General features: G+C 54.2%; 5 protein-coding genes across 5 annotated transcripts; 3 read left to right on the top strand and 2 right to left on the bottom strand.

The window, feature by feature from the left end:
• The first annotated feature begins 221 nt into the window (after positions 1 to 221).
• On the top strand, positions 222 to 4,219 carry HER10_EVM0000373 (DNA polymerase family B). Its single transcript, XM_035470158.1, has 3 exons — positions 222 to 1,067; positions 1,120 to 2,933; positions 2,988 to 4,219. The coding sequence occupies exons 1-3, from the start codon at positions 312 to 314 to the stop codon at positions 3,727 to 3,729; spliced, it is 3,312 nt and encodes a 1,103-aa protein (XP_035332026.1). The 5' UTR covers positions 222 to 311; the 3' UTR covers positions 3,730 to 4,219.
• A 2,686-nt stretch (positions 4,220 to 6,905) lies between these two features.
• HER10_EVM0002459 (glutamate/Leucine/Phenylalanine/Valine dehydrogenase) lies at positions 6,906 to 9,044 on the top strand. Its single transcript, XM_035472169.1, has 2 exons — positions 6,906 to 7,512; positions 7,574 to 9,044. Exons 1-2 carry the CDS (start codon positions 7,224 to 7,226, stop codon positions 8,884 to 8,886), a joined length of 1,602 nt encoding a protein of 533 aa, XP_035332285.1. The 5' UTR covers positions 6,906 to 7,223; the 3' UTR covers positions 8,887 to 9,044.
• A 565-nt stretch (positions 9,045 to 9,609) lies between these two features.
• Positions 9,610 to 10,557, bottom strand: HER10_EVM0010725 (uncharacterized protein; the record flags this gene model as incomplete). The annotated part of the gene is made up of 1 exon (XM_035480176.1): positions 9,610 to 10,557. The coding sequence occupies one exon, from the start codon at positions 10,555 to 10,557 to the stop codon at positions 10,186 to 10,188; it is 372 nt and encodes a 123-aa protein (XP_035333279.1). The 3' UTR covers positions 9,610 to 10,185.
• A 3,030-nt stretch (positions 10,558 to 13,587) lies between these two features.
• On the top strand, positions 13,588 to 18,603 carry HER10_EVM0011019 (glucose-methanol-choline oxidoreductase). Its single transcript, XM_035480461.1, has 5 exons — positions 13,588 to 14,532; positions 14,585 to 14,701; positions 14,770 to 15,328; positions 15,386 to 15,913; positions 15,962 to 18,603. Exons 1-5 carry the CDS (start codon positions 13,854 to 13,856, stop codon positions 18,201 to 18,203), a joined length of 4,125 nt encoding a protein of 1,374 aa, XP_035333324.1. The 5' UTR covers positions 13,588 to 13,853; the 3' UTR covers positions 18,204 to 18,603.
• Positions 18,604 to 18,631: 28 nt separating this feature from the next.
• HER10_EVM0002884 (uncharacterized protein) lies at positions 18,632 to 21,568 on the bottom strand. Its single transcript, XM_035472577.1, has 2 exons — positions 20,993 to 21,568; positions 18,632 to 20,926 (listed from the first exon to the last, which is right to left on the bottom strand). The coding sequence occupies exons 1-2, from the start codon at positions 21,325 to 21,327 to the stop codon at positions 18,799 to 18,801; spliced, it is 2,463 nt and encodes an 820-aa protein (XP_035332335.1). The 5' UTR covers positions 21,328 to 21,568; the 3' UTR covers positions 18,632 to 18,798.
• Positions 21,569 to 22,261: the final 693 nt, after the last annotated feature.

The following is a 22,261-nucleotide window of genomic DNA, read 5'->3' as shown; positions in this document are numbered from 1 at the left end:
CTGAACTTGAGTGGGGATAATCTGCGAAGTACCCACTCTCCTGCACCTCCCGTCTTTGGCGTCAACGTCGCGTCTCAGACCTAGAGGAACCCAAGTGCACTTACCTTAGTCATCAGCTCGCGCCTTCCGTCAGCCACTTTAGAGTGGGTCAAGTCACGTCGACGTCAATCACGTCAAGCGCGTCTTCGCGTTAATGGGTTTCTGAAAGTTCCATCCCATAGCAACAACCTAACGACCCCCCAAATCCACCCGACTATGAGGTCTGGTTGATTCACTCTGCACAACTCTTCCACCACAGCCAGATCACCACAATGGCTACAGTGCTACCTCAAAAGCGTGTGCTTGGGGAGACTCCAAGCACCCGCCGCAATATCCCGTCGACGCCATCGTCCCTCAAGAAGCGCAAAGTCGAAGGGTTCTCGTCCTCACCCGCCCGCCATGTCGGTTCCCAGAAGAATGCGAAGAATCTTCCGGGCTCCAGTCAACCCAAGAGCGCCTTCGAATCAGAAGTTCTCGAGAAGTTGAGCCAGGATATCTCTGAACTCAAGCAGAACAATACCGAAAAGGATCAGTCATGGGACCGACCTCCGCTTGTCGACTTCAACCCGGCCAGGGACAACCTGACCTTTCAGCAAATCGAGGCCGAGGAGGGCAGTTTACATGGCGGTCGAGCAACGGTCAAGCTGTTTGGTGTTACCGAGCAAGGCCACTCAGTGATGTTGCACGTCACCGACTTCAAACACTACCTCTACGTCGCTGCCCCGGTGGCGTTCCGACCCGAAGACTGCAATGCTTTCAAGGCCTATCTCGAGTCACAAGTAGCACAGCACCAGCCTTGTATTCACTCAGTCGCTTTCCTGATGAGAGAAAACATTTATGGTTTCCAAGGAAATGTCAAGAGCCCCTACCTCAAGGTCACTGTCATGGACCCCAAGTTCATCGCCAGAGTTCGGACAACGATCGAGTCGGGCAATGCCAACTGGAAGGGCCTGTGGAAGGGAATGGATGGTGGCATCATGACATTCGACAACATTCAATACGTCCTCCGTTTCATGGTCGACTGCAAGGTGCGTTTCTCTAGCATCAACTATATAGACGAGGCTAATATTTTCCTGCTAGATTTTCGGAATGTCTTGGGTTGAAGCCCCCGCATCAAAATACCAGGTCCTGCACCAGTCTCAACGACAATCGAACTGCCAAATCGAAGCCGAGATCAATTACCTCGACCTCATCGCTCACAAGCCGGTTGGAGAGTGGTCCAAGATGGCTCCTCTAAGAATCATGTCGTTCGATATCGAGTGCGCTGGACGTAAGGGCATCTTTCCAGAGGCGACACACGATCCCGTCATCCAAATCGCAAACGTGGTGACAAGATACGGAGAAAAGAAGCCCTTCGTGCGGAACGTGTTCTGCTTGGACACAACCAGTCCTATCGTCGCCACACAGATTCTCGAGTTCGAAAAGGAGGAGAAGATGCTCAGCGAGTGGCAGAAGTTCCTCATCAAAGTCGACCCAGATATCATCATCGGATACAACATTGCCAACTTTGATTTCCCATACCTTCTCGACCGAGCAAAGGCATTGAAGGTTGGAGGATTCGAGTACTGGTCTCGAATCCCTAGCATCCCTTCCAGAGCCAAGGAGACGAACTTCTCCAGTAAGCAGATGGGTAACCGCGACAGCAAGGCCACCAATACCAACGGACGGTTGCAACTCGACTTACTGCAGCTTGTCCAGCGCGACCACCACCTTCGAAGTTACACGCTCAACTCTGTGTGCTCCCAATTTTTGGGAGAGCAAAAGGAAGATGTCCACTACACCATGATCACAGAGTTGTTCAACGGTACCCCTGAATCGCGCCGCCGTCTCGCTCTTTACTGTCTGAAGGACGCATACCTCCCGCAGCGGCTCATGGACAAGCTATCTTGCCTTGAAAATTACACTGAGATGGCCAGAGTCACGGGTATTCCGTTCAACTTTTTGCTCTCCAGAGGACAGCAGGTGAAATTCATCAGTCAGCTTTTCCGGAAGGCCCTAGAACAGAAGCTCGTCATTCCAAATATGAGATCTGAGGGTAGCGATGAGCAGTATGAAGGCGCCACGGTCATCGAGCCGACCCGAGGATACTACGATGTGCCTATCGCAACCCTCGATTTCGCTTCACTGTACCCGAGTATCATGCAGGCCCACAACCTATGCTATACGACACTGGTCAACAAGAAGGCCATCGAGAAGTTCGATCTGAAGAAGGACGATGATTACATCGTCACCCCGAACGGCGACACCTTTGTTACCACCAAACAACGGAAGGGTCTCCTTGCTCAGATTCTCGAGGAACTTTTGACCGCAAGAAAGCAGGCCAAGCGTGAATTGGCTGGAGAAACGGATCCTTTCAAGAAAGCAGTGTTGAACGGTCGACAACTGGCTTTGAAGATCAGCGCAAACTCCGTCTACGGACTCACGGGTGCGACAACCGGCAAGCTGCCTTGTCTCGAAATCGCCAGTAGCACAACAGCCTTTGGCCGACAGATGATTATGAAGACCAAGGAGGAAGTTGAGAAGAAGTACTGCATTGCCAATGGATACACCCATGACGCTCAGGTCATTTATGGTGACACTGACTCTGTCATGGTCAAGTTTGGCACCAAGGACCTTCCCGAGGCCATGAAGTTCGGCGAAGAAGCTGCGAATTTTGTCTCTTCCAAGTTCATCAAGCCGATCAAATTGGAGTTCGAAAAGGTATACTACCCATACCTGCTCATCAACAAGAAGCGATACGCCGGCCTGTACTGGACGAATCCCAACAAGTACGACAAGATGGATACCAAGGGTATCGAGACAGTTCGCCGAGATAACTGCCTGCTCGTCCAAACCGTGATTGAGAAGGTGCTTCGAATGATGCTCATCGACCAAGATGTCCAGGGAGCGCAAGAGTAAGTTTGCACCGTCAGATTTCTGAATAATGTCGACTGACCTTTCACTCTCAGTTACGTCAAAGACACGATTGCGGACTTATTGCAAAACAAGGTTGATATGTCAAAGTTGGTCATTACAAAGGCGCTCACCAAAGACGACTACGCAGCCAAACAGGCTCATGTCGAGCTCGCTCAGAGAATGAAGAAGCGCGATGCAGGCTCGGCACCAGGTTTAGGTGATCGAGTTGCCTATGTGATGATCAAGGGTGCGGCAGGCGCAAAGAACTACGAGAAGTCTGAGGATCCCATCTACGTCCTTGAAAACAACGTACCGATCGACACCCGATACTACCTTGATAACCAGCTCGCGAAGCCTTTGGGCAGAATCTTCGAGCCCATTCTGGGCGAGACCAAGGCGAACTCGCTGCTCACAGGAGCGCATACGCGCACGATTGCAGTGTCAGCGCCGGCCGTCGGAGGCCTGATGAAGTTTGCAAAGAAGACGCAAACATGCATGGGATGCAAGAAACCACTCCGAGGCAAGGAGGAGAGCGCGGGGGCAGTGTGCTCGGATTGCGCGCCTCGGGTCGGCGAATTGTACAAGAAGACTCTGGACAAGACGTCGGATCTCGAGGTGCGGTTCGGCCGGCTCTGGACGCAGTGCCAGCGGTGTCAGGGCAGCATGCACTGCGAAGTGATTTGCAGTAGCAAGGACTGCCCCATCTTCTACATGCGTATGAAGGCGAAGAAGGACTTGGAAGATGCAGGGAAGGAGCTGAAGAGGTTCGACTTCGACCAGGCTGCGATCTGGTAGAAGGCGTGCCAAGAAGTGGGATACCTAGAACATGGAGGGGGGATGGATGGGGGCTTTCACGACGCTAAGCTTTTCTTTTCTCATGAGCCGACCTTTGAGATTCTGCAGCTGCAGATGCAGCGGTGGTGTGGAGGGTCTACAGGTTTACGCAGGCAGATATGTTGTTTCGGGATAGGCGTTTCACGGCGTTTGCTCGCTTTGTTTTATTTCTCTTCATTGGGTCTCCATATGGGTTCCAAGGGGACTTCGAATTCCGCACAAGGAGGCAGGGAATGGGTCTAGCAGAGTAAGCTAAGTGAGGGAAGGGTATGGAGGAGAAACAAGATGCAACATGATATTCAAAAAGACGGAGAAGCATCCTCCATATGTCGGGAAAACCCGGGAGGAGTGGTCCTGTATGTAGTCCCAATATGGCCATAATACGAGGAGAAAGCAAGAGAGATGAGCTTAGATTGCGGCATTATTCCACCGAAAAAAGTGTCTCGATCCATGGGCAAGTTCCGTTGTGGGAATCGGAGATGTGTACGGAGAGGTTGGCAGGACGGGGACGAGTGAGGGAGTTCTGGTTGTGTGTGTGAATTGAGTAAAAGAGAATTGGGCACCGCTGGGCAAGCGCTGTGGTTCGTTGGGACGGTCGGTCGCGCCGGGCGCCGCCGGCAGCGGAAGGGCGGCGGCTGCTCTCTGAATGGGCGGGACGTGAGAACTGGAGAAGGCAGCCGCCGCCCTCTTTTTGGTGCGTGTCACTCACTGAGGTGTCTGCAGTGAGCCAGGTTCAGGGCCGCCTTACCCAGCTGCTGGATCGGCGGTTTTGGTGGTGGTGGTGGTGGTGGCGGCGGCGGCGGCGGTGGGGACTGGATGGGAGCACTTCGGGAGGGGGGAGATGAGATGAGATGAGATGGGCAGACAGATGGAAACACGTCGTCCTAGACTCTGTTACTCCGTAGATGTTGTCGCCGCAGTCGGTCGGTCATCCGCTCGGGTCGGGGTTTGGGCTGGAAGCTGGCTGGGATTCTCCACGCGGGACTTTTTTTTTTTTTTTTCCCTCCTCCCTCTTCGCTGTTCTTTTTGGATCTAAGGTTATCAATCAATCTCTTGGTTTTTACTGTGTTACGCCGAGGAGTTTTGACTGTGCTTCTTCTCCCATCGGCCTACCTACCGAGGGTGCACACCAAAGGTTCTCAACCTACCTACATGAAGTGCGCTGTGTATGTGTGTGGTTTCGAGAGTTCGCGATATCGATAGCTACGAGATCTATCAATATAGATAAACATGCACCAAATACGTTAAGCTTTCTAGTCACGATGCAGCTCACTTGTATTTCGTAGTTGCCATCTGATCTTGGTAGCCAATACCGTGGTTTGCATTATTCACAGAGCCATCTTATTACGTACGTGCCGAGCAACTCTCTGTCTCTGTGTGTGTAAAAGCATCCTCCATAGCGGAGCTGCGAGTAAAAGTCCCTGGAACTGTTTGCGGTGGTGGTTTGTTGACTTTGGAATGCCCGCTCCGTGACCGTCGAATGAGACCCGAGCATTCCTTGCTCCGTCAACAGTCAACACAGTTCAAGCGATCCAACGCACCGTAAGGCTGCGAACCGAACGACCTTGGACAACTCAATTCCGAGATGAGATTTCGAAATAGTACGTACGGATACAGATTTAACCCCTCCTTTTTTTTTTTTTTTTCCTCCAGCAACGGCGGCAAAGAATAAGATGGCCCCGGAGAACCACCGGAGGAAAGAAACCCCTGCCTAGCTTGTCTTCAGGGGACTACGTGCTAAGGTAGCCAAATGGAAAGACAAAAAAAAAAAAAAAACACGCGACAGCGGGTTCGGGAATCGGGAGTTCAGAAGCGAGGGGCAGAAACCCAACCCAAGTCCCCCCAACATGGAGGGGCGACGTCGGCGGGGTAAAAGGACAAGGTATGCGAAGACAGGAGCGCATTGTATCGGGTTGCGTCGCACTTTCCGACGCAAATCGGCTGAGCATTTTCGCATGTCAGCTCAGTCTGTCACCCACTGCAGCGCTGCACCACTCACTACACCGACGGCAGCCCAGCCGTCGCCGTCTTCACTCAACTCACTGCATTGCACTTTCACTTCCGATCGCGGAACTGCGACTCGACGCGCCGTTCTTCGGACACTTTCTTTCTTGTCAATCAATCTCCCGTTCATGCTAGCCTGCTTCTGTGTGGTCCTGGGGTTCCAGTCCAACCACTCACCACACCTTACGAATTGCAATGATCAATTCACATGTGTCGCAAATCCTCGTCTCTCGATTTTCCTTATCTCGAACCTTCAAGTGGCATAATGGAGAAAGCAAAAGAACACCCCATGGGTCTATGCAAGACATGACGCCTGCTGCGTCATGGGCCAAATTGTGACAAGCCCCCTTTCCCCTTCCCAGATAATTCTCTAGTGCCGCCATCAGCGCTGCCGCACCAGCATCGACGATTTGGGGAGAAGTGTATATGGACAGGCGAATAGCAGATGGGCTTCTAGCGTCGTAGAGCTAGAAGCCCAGCTTTGAAAACTTGAAGATTTGATCTACCTTGCTGTATCTCGACGCCCAGGGTAACCAATAAGAGACGGTTGATAGGACTACAGTTCGGCTCTTGTTCCCAAGTGGCACGCCACAGCATGCAAGGACATTTCCGATGACAGCAACATTTGACGGGGTCCCTTTTTTTTTTCTCAGTGACAGTGACAGTGACAGGTCAAGAAAGAAGGGCGAGACACAGAAGAAATCCGTGCATGCGGAAGCATGTGCCAGTGGTGGGGGGTCCGCGGGCATGGGCTGCAATTGTTGGATGACGTCCCCCAGGTTCTGGCCTGTTTGGGACACGCGCGCCGGGCTTGTCGATGGGAGAGGCACTCGCGCATTCCAGGGCATGTCCTCTTCTTCCCTCTCCCGAACAATGGAGCGTCCGGGCCATCCCTGAGACCCCTGTGCCCCTGCAGGCCAGTTGCGGACTCCTGGTTTCCGCCCCAGCAAATGCCTGCTCGGCTCGCGGCCTCCGGGATCGCAACCGCTCGCGCGGCAGCGCAAAACCCTCTTGTCTCTTAGTCTCTTTGTGATGGTCGTGAATAATCGTCTCTCGGCAGCAAATCAGAGAGCTGCATGAAGGGACCTCGAGAGGCCCCCGCCGGCCACATAGCGTGAAAACCCGGGCCCGGTCCCGGCACTCTCATCCAGCCTAGACTCGCTGAGTCTTTTTTACGTCAACCCGCGTGGGTTTCACCCGAGCCCTTTTTTATTTTCTGTTAGCTATGGGACACGACAAATTGTCGGTCTGGCGCCGAATGAACGCGCTTCAGACGTGAGAGGCGAGGCGAGGGAGGAGGAGTCCTATCTCTCTCTCTTTCCACCGTCCACGCCCCCCACGGCCGACCCGGACATGTCTTGCTCTCACGCTAGTCCCTGGTCCCCGCCTGCATCTACCTTCACCATGAAGGGGCTCCCGAAGCTTGGAGGAGTAGATGGCCGGGGGGGAACATGGGGCAACGACACGCTTCGCCGTTGCCAGCCTGTGAGCTCTTACTCGATTCGATTTGGCTCTCGTTTCGATCGACGGGGTTCCCAGATTTGTATATAATCTTGCGGGCGCACCGCTCTCCCCCATCTTCTCGACTTGGAACTTCATCAGCTTCTCTCTCTGCCAGACGAACTAGGAACTCACCTCTCAGAGATACAACCTTGAAGCACCATTCATATACAACATACCTACCAACCGTCAAAATGTCTAACCTTCCTACCGAGCCCGAGTTCCAGCAGGCTTACAACGGTATGTTGCCATCTCCAACTATTCTTACACATCGATTCAACAAGACTAACACCACCTATAGAGCTTGTCAGCACCCTCGAGAACTCCTCCCTCTTCACCCAGAACCCCGAGTACAGAACCGCCCTCGAGGTCGTCTCCATCCCCGAGCGCGTCATCCAGTTCCGCGTCGTCTGGGAGGATGACAAGGGCAAGCTCCAGGTCAACCGCGGATACCGCGTCCAGTTCAACTCCGCCCTCGGTCCTTACAAGGGAGGTCTGAGATTCCACCCTACCGTCAACCTGTCGGTCCTCAAGTTCCTCGGATTCGAGCAAATCTTCAAGAATGCCTTGACCGGCCTCAACATGGGTGGTGGCAAGGGTGGTTCCGACTTCGACCCCAAGGGCAAGAGCGACAACGAGATTCGTCGCTTCTGCGTCTCCTTCATGCGCCAGCTCAGCAAGCACATTGGCGCCGACACCGACGTTCCCGCCGGTGATATCGGTGTCTCTGGCCGCGAGATTGGCTGGTTGTTCGGAACCTATCGCCAGGAGCGCAACAAGTTTGAGGGTGTCCTCACCGGAAAGGGCCTCACCTGGGGTGGTAGTTTGATCCGCCCCGAGGCCACTGGATACGGTGTCGTCTACTACGTCGAGCAGATGCTCAAGTACGCCAACAAGGGCTCCTTCGCTGGCAAGCGTGTCGCCATCTCTGGTTCCGGCAACGTCGCTCAGTACGCCGCTCTCAAGTGCATCGAGCTCGGTGCCACCGTTGTCTCCTTGTCCGACTCTCAGGGCTGCCTTGTCGCCGAGGGTGACGCTGCCTTCACCCCCGAGCAGATTGAGAACATCGCCGACCTCAAGGTCCAGCGCAAGTCTCTCACCGAGTTCGACCACAAGGGCTCTTTCATGTACATCAAGGGTGCTCGTCCCTGGACCCACGTTGGCAAGGTCGACATTGCTCTGCCTTCCGCGACCCAGAACGAGGTCTCCAAGGAGGAGGCTGAGGCTCTCATTGCCGCCGGCTGCATTGCCATCGCTGAGGGCTCCAACATGGGTTGCACCCAGGAGGCTATCGACGTCTTCGAGGCTCAGCGCAAGGAGAAGGGTGGCGAGGCCATCTGGTACGCTCCCGGCAAGGCTGCCAACTGCGGTGGTGTCGCCGTCTCTGGCCTCGAGATGGCCCAGAACAGCCAGCGCCTGAGCTGGACCCGCGAGGAGGTCGACCAGAAGCTCAAGGACATCATGACCGCTGCCTTCTTCAACGGCCTCAACACCGCCAAGGAGTACGTCAAGGGTGGTGAGACCGAGCTTCCCAGCTTGGTCGCTGGTAGCAACATTGCCGGTTTCGTCAAGGTTGCCCGTGCCATGCACGACCAGGGTGACTGGTGGAACTAAGCGTTCTCGACCGGCAATTCGGAAGAGGAACACGAAAAGTTGGTGCGAGTGGCGGTAACCACGTCTAAGGACGATGGGCAGACGTAGTGATGACCTTGAAATTCGGTGTAACGTCTATTTGTATTTCGGAGCTGGCGTTGGCGGCAGGGATACCTGAGTTAAATCAATACCAATTACTTTTTTTGACAAGCAAATTACTTACTGCTCTATGAGTGATGACTGGTCGCCAGTGAAGTGTGAGCAGAGATCTTGACAGACCAGAGTACTTTGACCACCACCTTTCCAAGTGCCGACTGAAGGATTCGAATAAGCCGAATCCTTCAGAGAGCGCCACTTTGCCTTGAAGGGCGCGAGTCTGAATGGGTGTGAAGAGAAGGTGCTGACGAGAGAATATACTGAGACCAGTGCTGACAATCTAAAGCCACTTTCAACTGCGGGAAGAAGCCAGCTCGTCGGCCGTTGATATTTCTAACATCTGATAGAAGCTAGTAAAGTCGCTCTACTCACTCAAAGACGTCTTAGCGATATGAGTCAACTCTGATAGGTCGACCTTGGATTACAGACGCGTCTGAGGATCTCTCAGGCAACCATGTAGCGGCTGTTTCCGCTGTCTGCCAAAGGCACTGATGCTCGATTGCCAGCTTGAAGGGTTCAACACAGTGCTCAACGAGAGAAGGACGGCCCGAATTTACGTTCTGCCTGTCGATAGATCGATACTTTGAGCGACAAGACAACGTGGCTGGCTTTGAAATATCTGCCCATCTGAATGTAGCAGTGCAACAACGGGTAAATGAAGACCGGCTGTGGCTTAAGACCTTGAACTCCACGCGCACTTGACGACTCCTTTTGTTCAAGGTAATACATGACGTGGAATGCCTCCGCTGACCCTAGCTAGCCTGGGTGACACTGACAAGGCGAGAGATGGGCTGCGTGCGCCAGACCCGCATCGCCGAGCTGACGTTGGCCAAACAGATTTCTAGAAGCAGCAACAGTTATCGTCGATGCCCATTGTGTTTCCTCAAGGTACCTCGGATAGGGATAGTGTAACTACTATAAAGAGAAGTTTCCGGGGATTTCACCTGTTGTGAAACAATTCAACGATAACGCTGATTCGACCACAAGCAAGATCCCGCGCAGCACAACATGTCGGTGATGTTTTATTTAACGTCATGTTATAAATATCGCGTGTTTCCAGTGGTGGATTTGTTGAAGAAGGCGTTCCTAACGGACGTAAGAACATTTGTCTCTCGACAAGGTACATCGTAACGTACCATTTCCAGTGCCTCTCGCGTCTTGCGACTATGATGCGTACGACAGCTGTAGGAACTGAGCGGAACAGATTGGAGGTCGTTGGTCACTTAGCCGTGCTGGATAAGCGTCGCTCTGGCACTCGTTTCTGTCGATCGGGCCTTGCATCATGCCATCGAGTTGCGGCAGCGCACGACTGGATGAGTGACGAGGCCACCAACGTCGTTGTAAGTCGTTACGGCGCATTGGCCAGACGCTGATGGGTTGACCCTTGCAGCAGCGGCCGTCTGATGTACCTACCCAGTAAGTCTGCAATCGCGTGGGCAGTGAACTCAGCCCTACCCAAGAGTTGAAAGGTTGACTCGTGGATTGCCAAATGATATTGGACAATGACGGGAGACTCGGCCCTGACACATGTTTCATCGCACGATTGCTGACCGTTGATGTCTTGTTGATCTACCAATGACGAGGCAGACGAGGCACGCAGCAAAACGGAGCTGGAGATGACCGAGACGAATGATGTAACTCGACCGCAAAGCTGGATGTAAGATGAAAGAGGCACAGTTCAGCCTGACGGTTGCCTTGGGGTCTCGGGAGCACTCTGATTGGAAGGATTGGTCTGTCGTGATGTATTCCGTACATTTGACGAGACTCGGAAGGCACCGATGGGCTATGAGTGGGGCCCGCCGAGTCGGGATGGCATTAGCGGGGCAGTAGCGGATGGCGCAGCGACCACCTTCCCGCAGGGGGGCCGGACCAGGATCCACTGCGGGCCCTTGCCGCAGGCCCGCGTTGTTGGTGCGAGCTTACGGGCTACCAAATTACGCAGTCAATTACCGCGGACTATTTGTGACATTGATCATGGATTAGAACACAGTCAGACGAGACATGTGGGTAGAGATTGTGGCATCAGGAGCCTCGGACTTCGTCATCCACTCAATACTCCGTACAGAGGCCGCAATTCTGGTCAGTGTAATTTGATGTTGGAACCCGGTTCACTACCCTTCTCCCTGTCACCTGGAATTGCATGCCAATCCCATTGGGCCTGTCAGTGGCCGGCGCATGTAAAGCATCAATCGTAGTTTTATGTCCTCAATCACATGAATGAACTAGACGAGCTTTCCTATTGACTACATAGCCGACCCGAGAAAAAGTTGCATGGAGTCGATGTCAGTCTTACCTATTCTCATGCTTCGCCTCATAAAATGCTTCTTAGCGGCGTATGCGCTTCTACATCGTCATCGCCTAGTATGGTAGTCTGATTCGACAAACTTTTGTAGAAGCTGCAGAAGAAGACGAAAAGGACAATACCTCATGTTTATCAAGGCCAAGGCTTGGTAGCATGAAAATCCTTGCCCTATCGTGAGTAATGTCCAGCCGAGGCCCCAGAATTCACCTTGCACCAACACATCGGGGTAGGGATACGGTTTAGTCTCGTAAGGTGATCCTGTCGCACAAAACTCTGGCAGGTCTCTGTTTCAATGGCTATCTCATTCTTTCGGACTGAGACCAGGCTAGTCAAGTCCACCACTCGATTGTCTCAGCTTTCATGTGGGGGGACGGGCAGCTCGGGAGCCGATTTTGCTTCAATCCAGACTTGCACTGGCTTAATTGAGAACAACTGGATTGCCTGGGTCTGTTGTTGTCTGTCAAACTTTCCCATCTCAACCATGTCTTGAAGAGGAATTGAGCCGCAAAGCGTCCAACATCAACGATTGCGGTTGTCTTATTTGAAAGGGGTCTGAAGAATTCTGTGACCGGGGTTTCGATGTCGATTGTGGCTGCCTGGGGTCAGTCAAGGGTAAAGTCCAATTCATGGTAGCATTTTCCTGTTGCTGAATTCATCCTCGACCCCAGGATGCTTTAGGCAATCACTGATTGTTCGGGAAGGGTGGTCTGGAAAAAAGATACTTGACGCACGTGCCAAGCGGAAGTTCCTTTCGGCTGAGCCCTGGAGTGGCTGCCAGTTGAAGATAAGCGGGGCAAGGGTGCAAGAGGACGGGACTCACTCAGGTCAAAGTCCAAACGGGCAACCACTCCGTCGGGTGGAGAAATCTACGGCACGGTACGTATTCCTTCGTCCTTCCCACTGGGAACGGCCGCCTGGCTAAAGCCGAAGGGGAGATAACTTTCGACCAGTTTTATTGGCCCGTTTGCGCACACGCAAAGAGCGACCCAAGAGACATGTCTTTACCGGCCATTCAGGATCCATCTTTCCGTTAGTCTGGGCCTGGAAAAGGTACCTAGAGAATTCGTCTTTTTTAGAGTGCGTACGTGTAAGTATCTTTTCTTCACTTTTTCCTCCCGTCCACCCACCGAGGTAAGGTAGGTACTGCTCGTAGCACTCAGCTCACCCAATCCAACCCCATCCACGGCACCAACCTAATGGCACCACCCAATACAATGTACATCATGAGGCAGCTTCTTTCTTTTCTGGTCATGACAGACTCGGTCCGGCCAATAGACTCATGCCGTCTCGCATCTCCTGCAATAGTTGCTGCACACTAAGAAGTGATTGTCACAGCCCAACTCTCCATCAGCCCTCCTCCTTTGCACAGTACAATCCTACTCCGATTACTATCCACACGACGCTACTCTTATTTTCGGCAACGCCTTCTGCACATCTGCAGCTCTGCATTCTATCGCGCCGGCGCAACCGCCCACTCACACCTCGAGAAACATGGCGCTGAACCTAAGTCTCACCCTCACTCCATCCCCCGTCTTCTTGTCCCCGGCTTCAGGACCTCAGCTCGTGCCGAGACTGCGGTCTTCTCTGTTGCTTTCCCTCATTGTCTGCCTTTTTGCCTACCCATAGACTAATAAACCCGGGCCCGGATTTCAGTCTCAAGCCCTGGCTTTCTAGCTAGCCTCATTAGACCGGTTCGCTCCAACTTTTAGTGCAAGAATGAATGAATTCGGATTCGTGCTCTGGGCCCGAGACACAAGATAGCAGAGCTATCAAACTATGTTGGCACTGGCTTGCCTTAATCTGCTAATTTCGACCTCAGATTGTAGTTACCGTATTTCACATGCTGCCAATGCATTCTCTAAGCTGTGCGTGTTGGTTTGGCTTCGGCTCGAGATCAACAGTCACCTCTTCTTCTCGCGCAGTATGCCCTCCATACTTACAATCGATGACGGATCCGGCACTGGTCCTTGCCAGCTCGATGAGCTCGTTCGTTCGTAGCGCATCCAATGCACCTAGTGACTTAGTATCCCCATGTGCCTGTCGGCAAGGATGTTCCCAGGACCCCGGTCACCCATGGTGGTGTTCCCTCCTGATCTGACTAGGGTGGGTTCTCTGTTTAGGTATCTACATAGACTAGTGTGGGATTTCTTACTAGGAATAGTTCGCAGCGGCGCATCTCCCTCTGCTTGGCCCGCCGTGGATCCCCCAATGAAGCATTCTTACATCTTCTCTGTGAAGCCCATTTTTCTCTTCCGCCCTTCATTCTGCGCTCATCATCCGCATTCATCTTCTCAGCCTTGAAGCGTGTATCTACTTCTCTGTTTTGTCGCTATATAGAGTCTGGCGGAACCCCTCTCATCCACAGCCCACAATCACTCACCAACCGTATTAACTCGGTATCTTGGCAGCATTTCCTAATCAGCAGAGCCTTCTCAGGACTCTCACACTTGCTCGTCAATTTTGCTTTTGAGTGTTGTATACCCTGACCTTATCCACGCTTGGATATCCCAGCGCTAGAAGCGCCACACACATGGCTCCAATGGCTACTACAGAGAGCCTCAAGAACGGCACTGAGTCTGGTCCTAGTCATATTAATGTGTCCAAAGCCAATGGATACCACTTGGACAGCAATGGCACCAATGGTCACAACGGCCACAACGGCTCGACACCCAGATATGCCGGCTTCTCGCCTGCTTCAACAGACTCACGTCCGCAGACAGCGTCTTCAAAATCTTATCAAGAGGAACCCCCATCCAATGGTATCAGATACAGCAAATCTCACAGAATCCCGACTTTCGGAATTCACGAAGAAGACAACGCCCCTAGATCAAGGAGCTACGCCAACATCCGCACATATGCCGACGATGCTCGAAGGCAATATCCTCGCATATCAAAGCCGGTCGAGCTGATGCGCAGCAGCTATGATGTCGTTGTCATCGGTTCAGGGTACGGTGGTGCTGTCGCCGCATCCCGCCTCGCCCGTTGCCAAGATGCCAACGGCAAGCGTCAGTCTGTATGTGTACTGGAGCGAGGAAAAGAGAAGTGGCCTGGTGAATATCCTACTGGCGTTCTCGATGCCTTTGACGAGCTTCACGTTTCCGGCGAGTTTGCCCCTGGTTGGCTCCCCAGCACAACTGTGGAAAAGGGTGACCCGACTGGCATGTACCACTTGATCTTCGGGAAGGGGTTGAACGCCGTCGTTGGCAATGGTAACTACATGTTTTCCTGTTATGTTGAGAATCATCTGCTAACTGATGACAGGCCTGGGTGGCACGAGTTTGATGAACGCCAACGTCTTTCTAGAAGCCAACGAGGCCACCTTGTCTATGCCTATCTGGCCCAAGTCCATCAGGGAGAACCCCAAATGTCTGGAGAAGTGTAAGCCATTCGCCCCATAGGATTTTGTACGAAATCTTTGTAGACATTACTGACACGTAGTCACTCAGTTTACCAAAGAGCTCGGGATGTTCTTGAGCCCACTCAATACCCAGATGACTGGCCCGAACTTCCCAAAGTCAATCTCTTCAAGAAGCAGGCTGCCGCTCTTGGCATGTCCGACAAGTTCAAGATGGTCCCTCAGACAACCAGATTCCGCAATGGTCCCAACAGTACTGGTGTGGAGATGTCTCCATCAGCTTTGACTGGCCAGGACTGCACTGGTGTCAATGATGGCTCCAAATCGACTACATTGGTGACTTACCTGGCTGATGCCTGGAACTGGGGCGCAGAAATGTTCTGCGAGAGCGAGGTTCGTTTCATCAAGAAGGCCGACCCGCGCGTTGGAGGGTACCTCATTTTCTTCGCCTGGCACGGCCGGAACCGAGGTCACTTCAAGGCCAATCTCCACGGAGACTTGATGTGGGTGCATGCGAAGGAGTGCGTCTTCCTCGGTGCCGGTGCTATTGGTAGCACTGAGATCCTTCTCCGTAGCAAGGAGATGGGACTGCCCCTGAGTCCCCGCGTCGGCGAAAACATGAGCGGCAATGGCGATATGCTAGCCTTTGGGTAAGTTTGGACCTTTCTATTCTACTCCGAGACGTATGCGACTGACCGCGGTCTCAGATATAACATGGACGAGGAGGCGAACGCGATCGGGAAGCCCTTCCCGAACCCGTATAACCCTATCGGGCCTACCATCAACTCCGTTATTGATGACCGTGAAGGGCACGAGAACCCTCTTGATGGATATGTCATCCAAGAAGGAGCTATCCCTCGTTCTTTGACACCGTTCCTTCAGACATTATTGGAGATGATGCCTGGCAGCATTGAAGCCACTGGAGAACCGTTCCAAGAGAAGGTCCGGTCTGCCTTTGCTCGGTACTCGAGCCATCTATTCGGCGCGTATCGCCAGGGCGGATCAATGGATAACACTCAAGTCTACCTGGTTATGTCCCATGACAGCAGTCAAGCCATGCTTACACTCAAGGATGACAAACCAGTCCTTGAGTTCCTCGGAGTTGGTCGTAGCGATCACGTCCGCAAACTCAATGATCTGCTAGCAAAGGCTACGCAGGCCATGGGCGGAACCTTTGTCAAGAACCCTTTCGACGCCTTGATGGGAGGTCAGCAGGTGACCGTTCATCCTATCGGGTAAGTTATATTTCATCCATTTGTGAGCGGTTCTAACATAATTCATAGTGGAGCTTGCATGGCCCGCGATGATACTGGCGCCACCGGTGTCACCAACGACGTTGGTGAGGTATTCGCCGGAGACGACGACGAGACACACCCTGGGTTTATCATCACTGATGCCTCCGTCATTCCCGGTGCCATTGGTGTCAACCCCTTTGCCACTATTACAGCCCTGGCCGAGCGTTCTGTCGACGCTCACATCCACAGGAGAAACCTCAAGATTCACCCCAACGAGAATGGCATCTTGGACCTATTCGGGGAGCCTCAGTTTGCCCCCAAAGAATCCCATGAGACGGCAGAGACTGAAGTCGAGATCAAGAGAATTGATGAAGCAAGCTCACTCATTCGCCATGCTGACCAGTCCAAGGCTGGAGGATTCGGCTTCACCGAAGTAATGTCTGGTTTCGTTCACCGCGACGATGGGCTCGTGACTGACAAGCGGGCCACCTATGAGCTGGCCTACCGAGCAGCCAAGAGCCTTTGTGAGAGCGCCAGATTCTTCCTCAGTGTGCAGGCCTTCAACACGAAGTCCATGATCAAGGAGCCCGACCACTCTGCCATGCTGACGGGTACCTTTGTCTGCCCATCTCTTCGCGGTTCTCCCTTTATGGTCCAGAGAGGTGACTTCAATCTCTTCATTCTCGACCAGAAGGCACCGGGAACTCGGAACATGACGTACGACTTTGACCTCCGGGGCATCCACGGCGAGAAGTACCATTTCCATGGATACAAGGTCGTCGATTCCTCCGTTGCCCTGGCCCCCTGGCAGTTCTGGAAGGCCACGAGCACCCTCTATGTCACCATCACCGAGCACAGTCGCGACCTGGAGGCCGTCCACGATTGTGACGAGCCGTGGCGCCGCGGAAAGGTCGTCGCCAAGGGCATCATGCACATCCAGTTCGCCGACTTTGTCTCTCAGATCATGACCATGACCCCCACGGGAAGCAGTCTCATTAAGAAGGCCTACAGCGCGGCGAGCTTCCTCACCTACTTCACTCGCAAGTCACTCTCCCTCTTCCTGGCGCCCTTCACTCCTCTCCAATACCCCAGCGTCACCTACAACGGTTACGTCAACGACACTCCTCCCAAGGCATCCTTCGTCATCGTCGCACGGGACGGTGTCAAGACGCGCATGCACATGTGGGAGCCGACCAACCCGAGCATTGAGACCAAGAATCTCTTCATGATCCCGGGTGCCGCAGTCGACCACCAGATCTACGCCCTGCCCACGATCAAGTACAACGCGGTCAACTACTTCACCCGCGCCGGCTACCGCGTCTTCATCGCCGTCCACCGCATCGGCCAACTCATGGTCGCCCAGAACAACTGGACCACCTACGATGCCCGCCTGGACCTGCGGGCCTGCATCGAGTACATTCGCGAAAAGTACGCCGACGGCAACTCCCAGGAGAACAAGGTCTACTGCATCGCCCACTGCATGGGCAGCGTCGCCTTCTCCACCGGTCTCCTGGACGGCACCATCCCCTCCAACTGGGTCCACGGCATCACCTGCAGCCAGGTCTTCATGAACCCGATCTGGGCGACCCTCAACATGGCAAAGGTCAAGGTCGGCCCCATTCCCATGGACAAGCTCTACAAAATGGTCCTCGGCAACTGGTTCTCCTGCAGCACGGCCAAGGATGACAGCTTCCTCCAGCGCGCCCTCAACGAGGCCCTCAGACTCTACCCCGAAGAGCGCAAGGAGATCTGCAACAACGCCAGCTGCCACCGCTGCACCCTCGTCTTCGGCCGCTGCTGGAACCACAACAACCTCAACGAGGCGACGCACCGCCAAATCGACCGCTTCTTCGGCGGCGTCAACATGACGCAGCTCCAGCTCCTCATGAAGCAAGGCTCCGAGGGCCACGTCATGACAAATGGCCCGCTCTTCCGCCCGCTCACGACGCCCGACAACATTCGCCGCCTCCGCGGCGTCCCCTTCTTGCTCTTCGTCGGCCGGGACAACGCCGTGCTCACCCCCGAGGCGACGGAGCGCACGTACGAGATCCTCTGCGACACCTTCGGTTCGCACGGCGGAGACGGCCCGAACGGCGGACTCCAGTACCGCCGTCGCGTGGTTCCCGGTTACGGACACCTCGACTGCTGGATGGGCCGCAACGCGTGGAAGGACGTGTACCCGTTTGTCAGGGAGGAGGTCGATCGCGTTGTCCGCGGCGAGGAATACCACTTTGTCGACCCTGATGACAAGTTCTCTCGCATGGTGGACAGCGGTGAGCTGCTCTACTAAGAGTGAAGAGTTTCATAATTGTAGCATCATCACGTCGTTGTTCGCCGTCGTGTGTTTCTGGGGTTCGGAATTTATCTCTCACCAGAGAGTCGGAATAGTGTGTCGATACCCCAACATTCATTTTTCAAAATGTAACAGGAGCGTGGGAATAATCTTCTTTGAGGTTTGGAATAATCTTCAAAGCGTCGGAAAGCAAGTTGGATTTAGGCAGGGAAAAAATAAGGGGGAAATTTCACACTCACTGAGGTGGATAGGAGTTTGGGTTGGATCATGTCATTTTCTTCAGAAAGAAGCAGCAGTGCACGCTCGCATCTGCATCATTCATTCCACAAGAGGTACTACAACGTAACCTAAGGTAGATGCCAAATAATCAAACCTATCGGCGTCAGAAATATAGAAGCCGCAGATACTTCTACAGAAACGCCAGTGACCTTTGCCGATTTCCCAGTTTCATACACACATTAAGTCCGTCCGTCCGTTAATCCTGACCCGCACATCATCAAGCCCAACATGATACAGACAGGTAGGGGTCCTGTCTCCCTTGAGAGACAAAACCAAAGCAAAACGTACTTGTACAGAGAGCATGCCGTCTCTCTCATGAACCCCCATCTCGCGACATCTCACGCAGGGACGTGACGTAGTTTGCTTCCAGCGCATCCCAGTCAACCACCCCGGCCTCCCTCTCAACCATCTGCGGCGGTATCCAGGCTTCATCAAAGACCAACCGGACATCGTCGCGGTAGATAAAGCTCTGAAGGTGCCATTCATCTTCACTAGACGCCTCGATCCTGCCCAACGCCACGTCGAGCTGCTCCACGACCGCGCCCGACCCGTCGGCTTCCCACGCGATCCAGGCCATCGTCTTGCCGCCCTCAACGTCAACCTTGAGCGAGGCAGAACCCCACTCAAACGTCCCGTTGGTGAACCCCGGGGCGGTAATCTCAACGATCTGACCCCTCCGCCGCTTCTGCTGGTTCGTTGCCGCGGAGGATGTCGACGTGACAACACGAGTGAGCTTGACTTCGAAGACGCCCTGGGCCGTCGCGAACCCGCCTCTCGCGAAGCTGAGCCACTTTGTAAGGTGCGGGCGGACGGTCCACTCTGCGCCGGCGGGGGCAAGGAGCTGGATCCCCAGGATCTCTGAGGTAAGGGCGCTCGTGGGACCCGAGGACCAGCCGTGACAGTGGGAGTTGCGGGCTGCGGACCGGTAGGCCGGGTACTGTAGGCCGCCGTCGACCATGAAGCCCTCAACCAGCGTGCTGTTTGTGAAGCCCGGCCCGTCGAGGAGGTAGGACCACTCAAGGAGCATTAGCTCGACGGCGGAATCGTGCTCGTCAGCCGCAGCGTGTGCGAGGAGCTCAAAGGAGGAGACAAAGGGCGAGATGACGTTGGGGAATTCAACCGCGGGAGCGCCGTACTTACCCCAGCGGGATCGAAGTCTCTCGGAGACGACCGCACGTCGGGAGCGCGGCGTAGCACCGGAGATGAGGGCCCAGCTGTTGCCGTCTTGGGGGTCAGTGTGCTCGGGGCCGCGACAGCTGCGCCGGCCGATATTGTCTGAGTACAGACCGGTGTCTCCACAGTAGAGCTGTTGGATGCCGGCGTTAAGAGCGCGGCGCACGCCCGACCAGACGCCTCGCGGACGTGCCGCGGGGCTGTCATCGTGGAGCCACCCTGCTAGCTTGATGCTCTTTTCCAAAACGGCGCTGAGGATCGCGCTGGCTTCGAGGTTGTGGCCCGTCATCCCTGGGCGCAGCCAGTCTGCGGCACTGGTGACGTGGAGAAGTCCGGTGTGGTCCACCTTGTCGATGCTGACGTTAAGAGCCTTGACGTAGGCTGGCCATCGTTCTGCCAGCCAGTCCAAGTCGCCAGAGTACTTGACGTAATTGTAGGCGCCCAGCAGAGTGTGCAGGTGGTATGTATCACTGAACTCGCCGTGAAGGCCCAGGGGTGGGCCGGCCCATGGCAATGACCCGTCTGCGTACTGATGGTCGAACAGTACATTGAGGGCATTGCGGACAGCTACCATGTCATATGTGCTGACGGCGATACCAGGCACCGCAATAAACATGTCGCCGGGCCAAACAACGCGGTCACGCTTTGCGCCATCGGTCGTGACAGCCGTGCCGTTTGCGACAGTGAAGTTGGAGTACCAAGAACCTGTCGGCGACTCGTTTTGGTCCCAGTCGCGGTTGTAGTCGATGATGGCCGAGCCTTCTCGAGGGTCGATTGTCGAGAGTTGGAGGGTGTATGCGCCGGCGTACCAGATGCGATTGAGCATGTCGCTCGAGCTGTGGAAGTAACCCGAATACGCACGACCGTTGGACTGCGAGGGAAAGGCGGTGCAGTTTACCCAGAGGCCCTTGAGCGTAACCCAAGGCTTCTTGTACGGGTCTCTGTCGGTAGCTCTTTCGAGTGGTACTTGTTTCTCGTCTTCTTCTAATACTGCCTGACCTTGAGACGGGGGTACCTCCACGAAGCGATCGTCTGTCAGGACAGGGTATTCCGGCATCGTCAACGTGAGGTACTTGAAGCCACCTCGTATGAAGTCCTTGCCCACGCAAACTGTGCCGGTCCTGTCGTCAAATTCAAAGTGTAATGGCAGATCTCGGTCTAACTTTTCTGTCGTGGTGTCCGGCTGCGGTCCGGCATATAATGAGCTCTCGGAGTACGCTATGGAGATCTCGGGGTCGTTTCCGGTGGACGATACATCGAAGCATACACTGTCAAGCAGCCATTGATTAGCCAGGGAGGGCGCGCTCTAAACGGCAGCGGGCACACAATCATACCGTCCAGCAATGTTCTCCTCAAACTCCAGCGTCAACATCCCGCCAGGCCCAATAGTGATGCCGTGGTGGAACGTACGTCCCGCTTCGACGCCGACCTCCACGGACTCCAGCCCCGACGTCGTGATGTTCCCTTCCACGTCCCATATGCGATGCGGAACGATATAGGTCTTGTCTGCTGGTGCTTTTATATATTTTTCCCAAGGTCCCCTAAAGACCGGCGTGTCAGGTAGACTATTCGGATCGATAAACGGAGGCTGCAGTGCCGCCAGGACTATGCGCGGCGCCATCATCGAGACGAGGGATGCCCATCTCGCGGGCGTTGTTGTGGACTTCATCTTTTCGGCTCAGTTGGGGCACGACAGGCGTTACAATCGACAGAGGGAAAACGAAGTCGACAAAGTTCAAAAACACAGCCAACAAGTCGAAGCCATGCGGAACACAAAGTCTCGGGGGGTAAGTTGCAACACCGGCGCTATTGTGCAGGCGTGGAAAGTCCGGAGGCTGCGATGGTTTTTGGGAGCAAAAAGGCCGGACGCCCTGTTGAGAGGGAGAGGAATTGACGCACGCACGAGCTATGGGTTGTTGCTTTGTTGCGAACAGAGTCCGTTGCAGATTTGGGGGGCCACCACGAGGTCGTTGCACCTGCCCTGCGTGCGTGCCGAGCTAGCTACCTACCCCGCGTCCCACCCCCGGCCCCGCAGCCCCCGGCCGCCGATCGCCGCGAACTCTATGCACCTATCCATTCCGGGAAGACGTAGCCCTCTCCACACTATTCGTACCTTTATCCACATGCCGTTGAAGGTTTAATGCCCGTTGACAGCCGTATCGCACTCGGAAATGATTCATCTCAACGAGGACTGTGGTTCCTGAGAGCAAGGCAGAGGAAACGTACGTGACGATCAAAAGCCGTTGAATGACTAAGTAACCTCACCTATATTGAACCACCTGCTGGAAGTGGGGTTGCAGCAGAAAATTGTCCAGTTTCAGACCACACCGAACCCGAGACGTTCGTAATCCACCGTATTTCAGACAACTGCCTTGTTTCGTCGCGGCAAATGAAGAGTTTTCAAGACGGGCACTTACAATATAACATCAAGTCTGAGTAATGAACTACGCGGCCAGCCGTTGTGCGCGGCCTTGCTTCGGCCGCGTCTCTGGCGTGGAATGAACATCCCGCCTTATCCACATCGCCTCTGCTTGAATACATACTCAAAATAAGAAAAATGTGGGACGCAATGCCGTGTGGTGTGTTGCGTTGCTCACTCTATT

Source organism: Colletotrichum scovillei (genome assembly GCF_011075155.1).
Source record: "Colletotrichum scovillei strain TJNH1 chromosome Unknown Contig00006, whole genome shotgun sequence".
Taxonomy (NCBI): Eukaryota; Fungi; Ascomycota; class Sordariomycetes; order Glomerellales; family Glomerellaceae; genus Colletotrichum; species Colletotrichum scovillei.
Note: the sequence above shows the minus strand (reverse complement) of the source record. Positions and strands in the feature narration are given on the sequence as shown.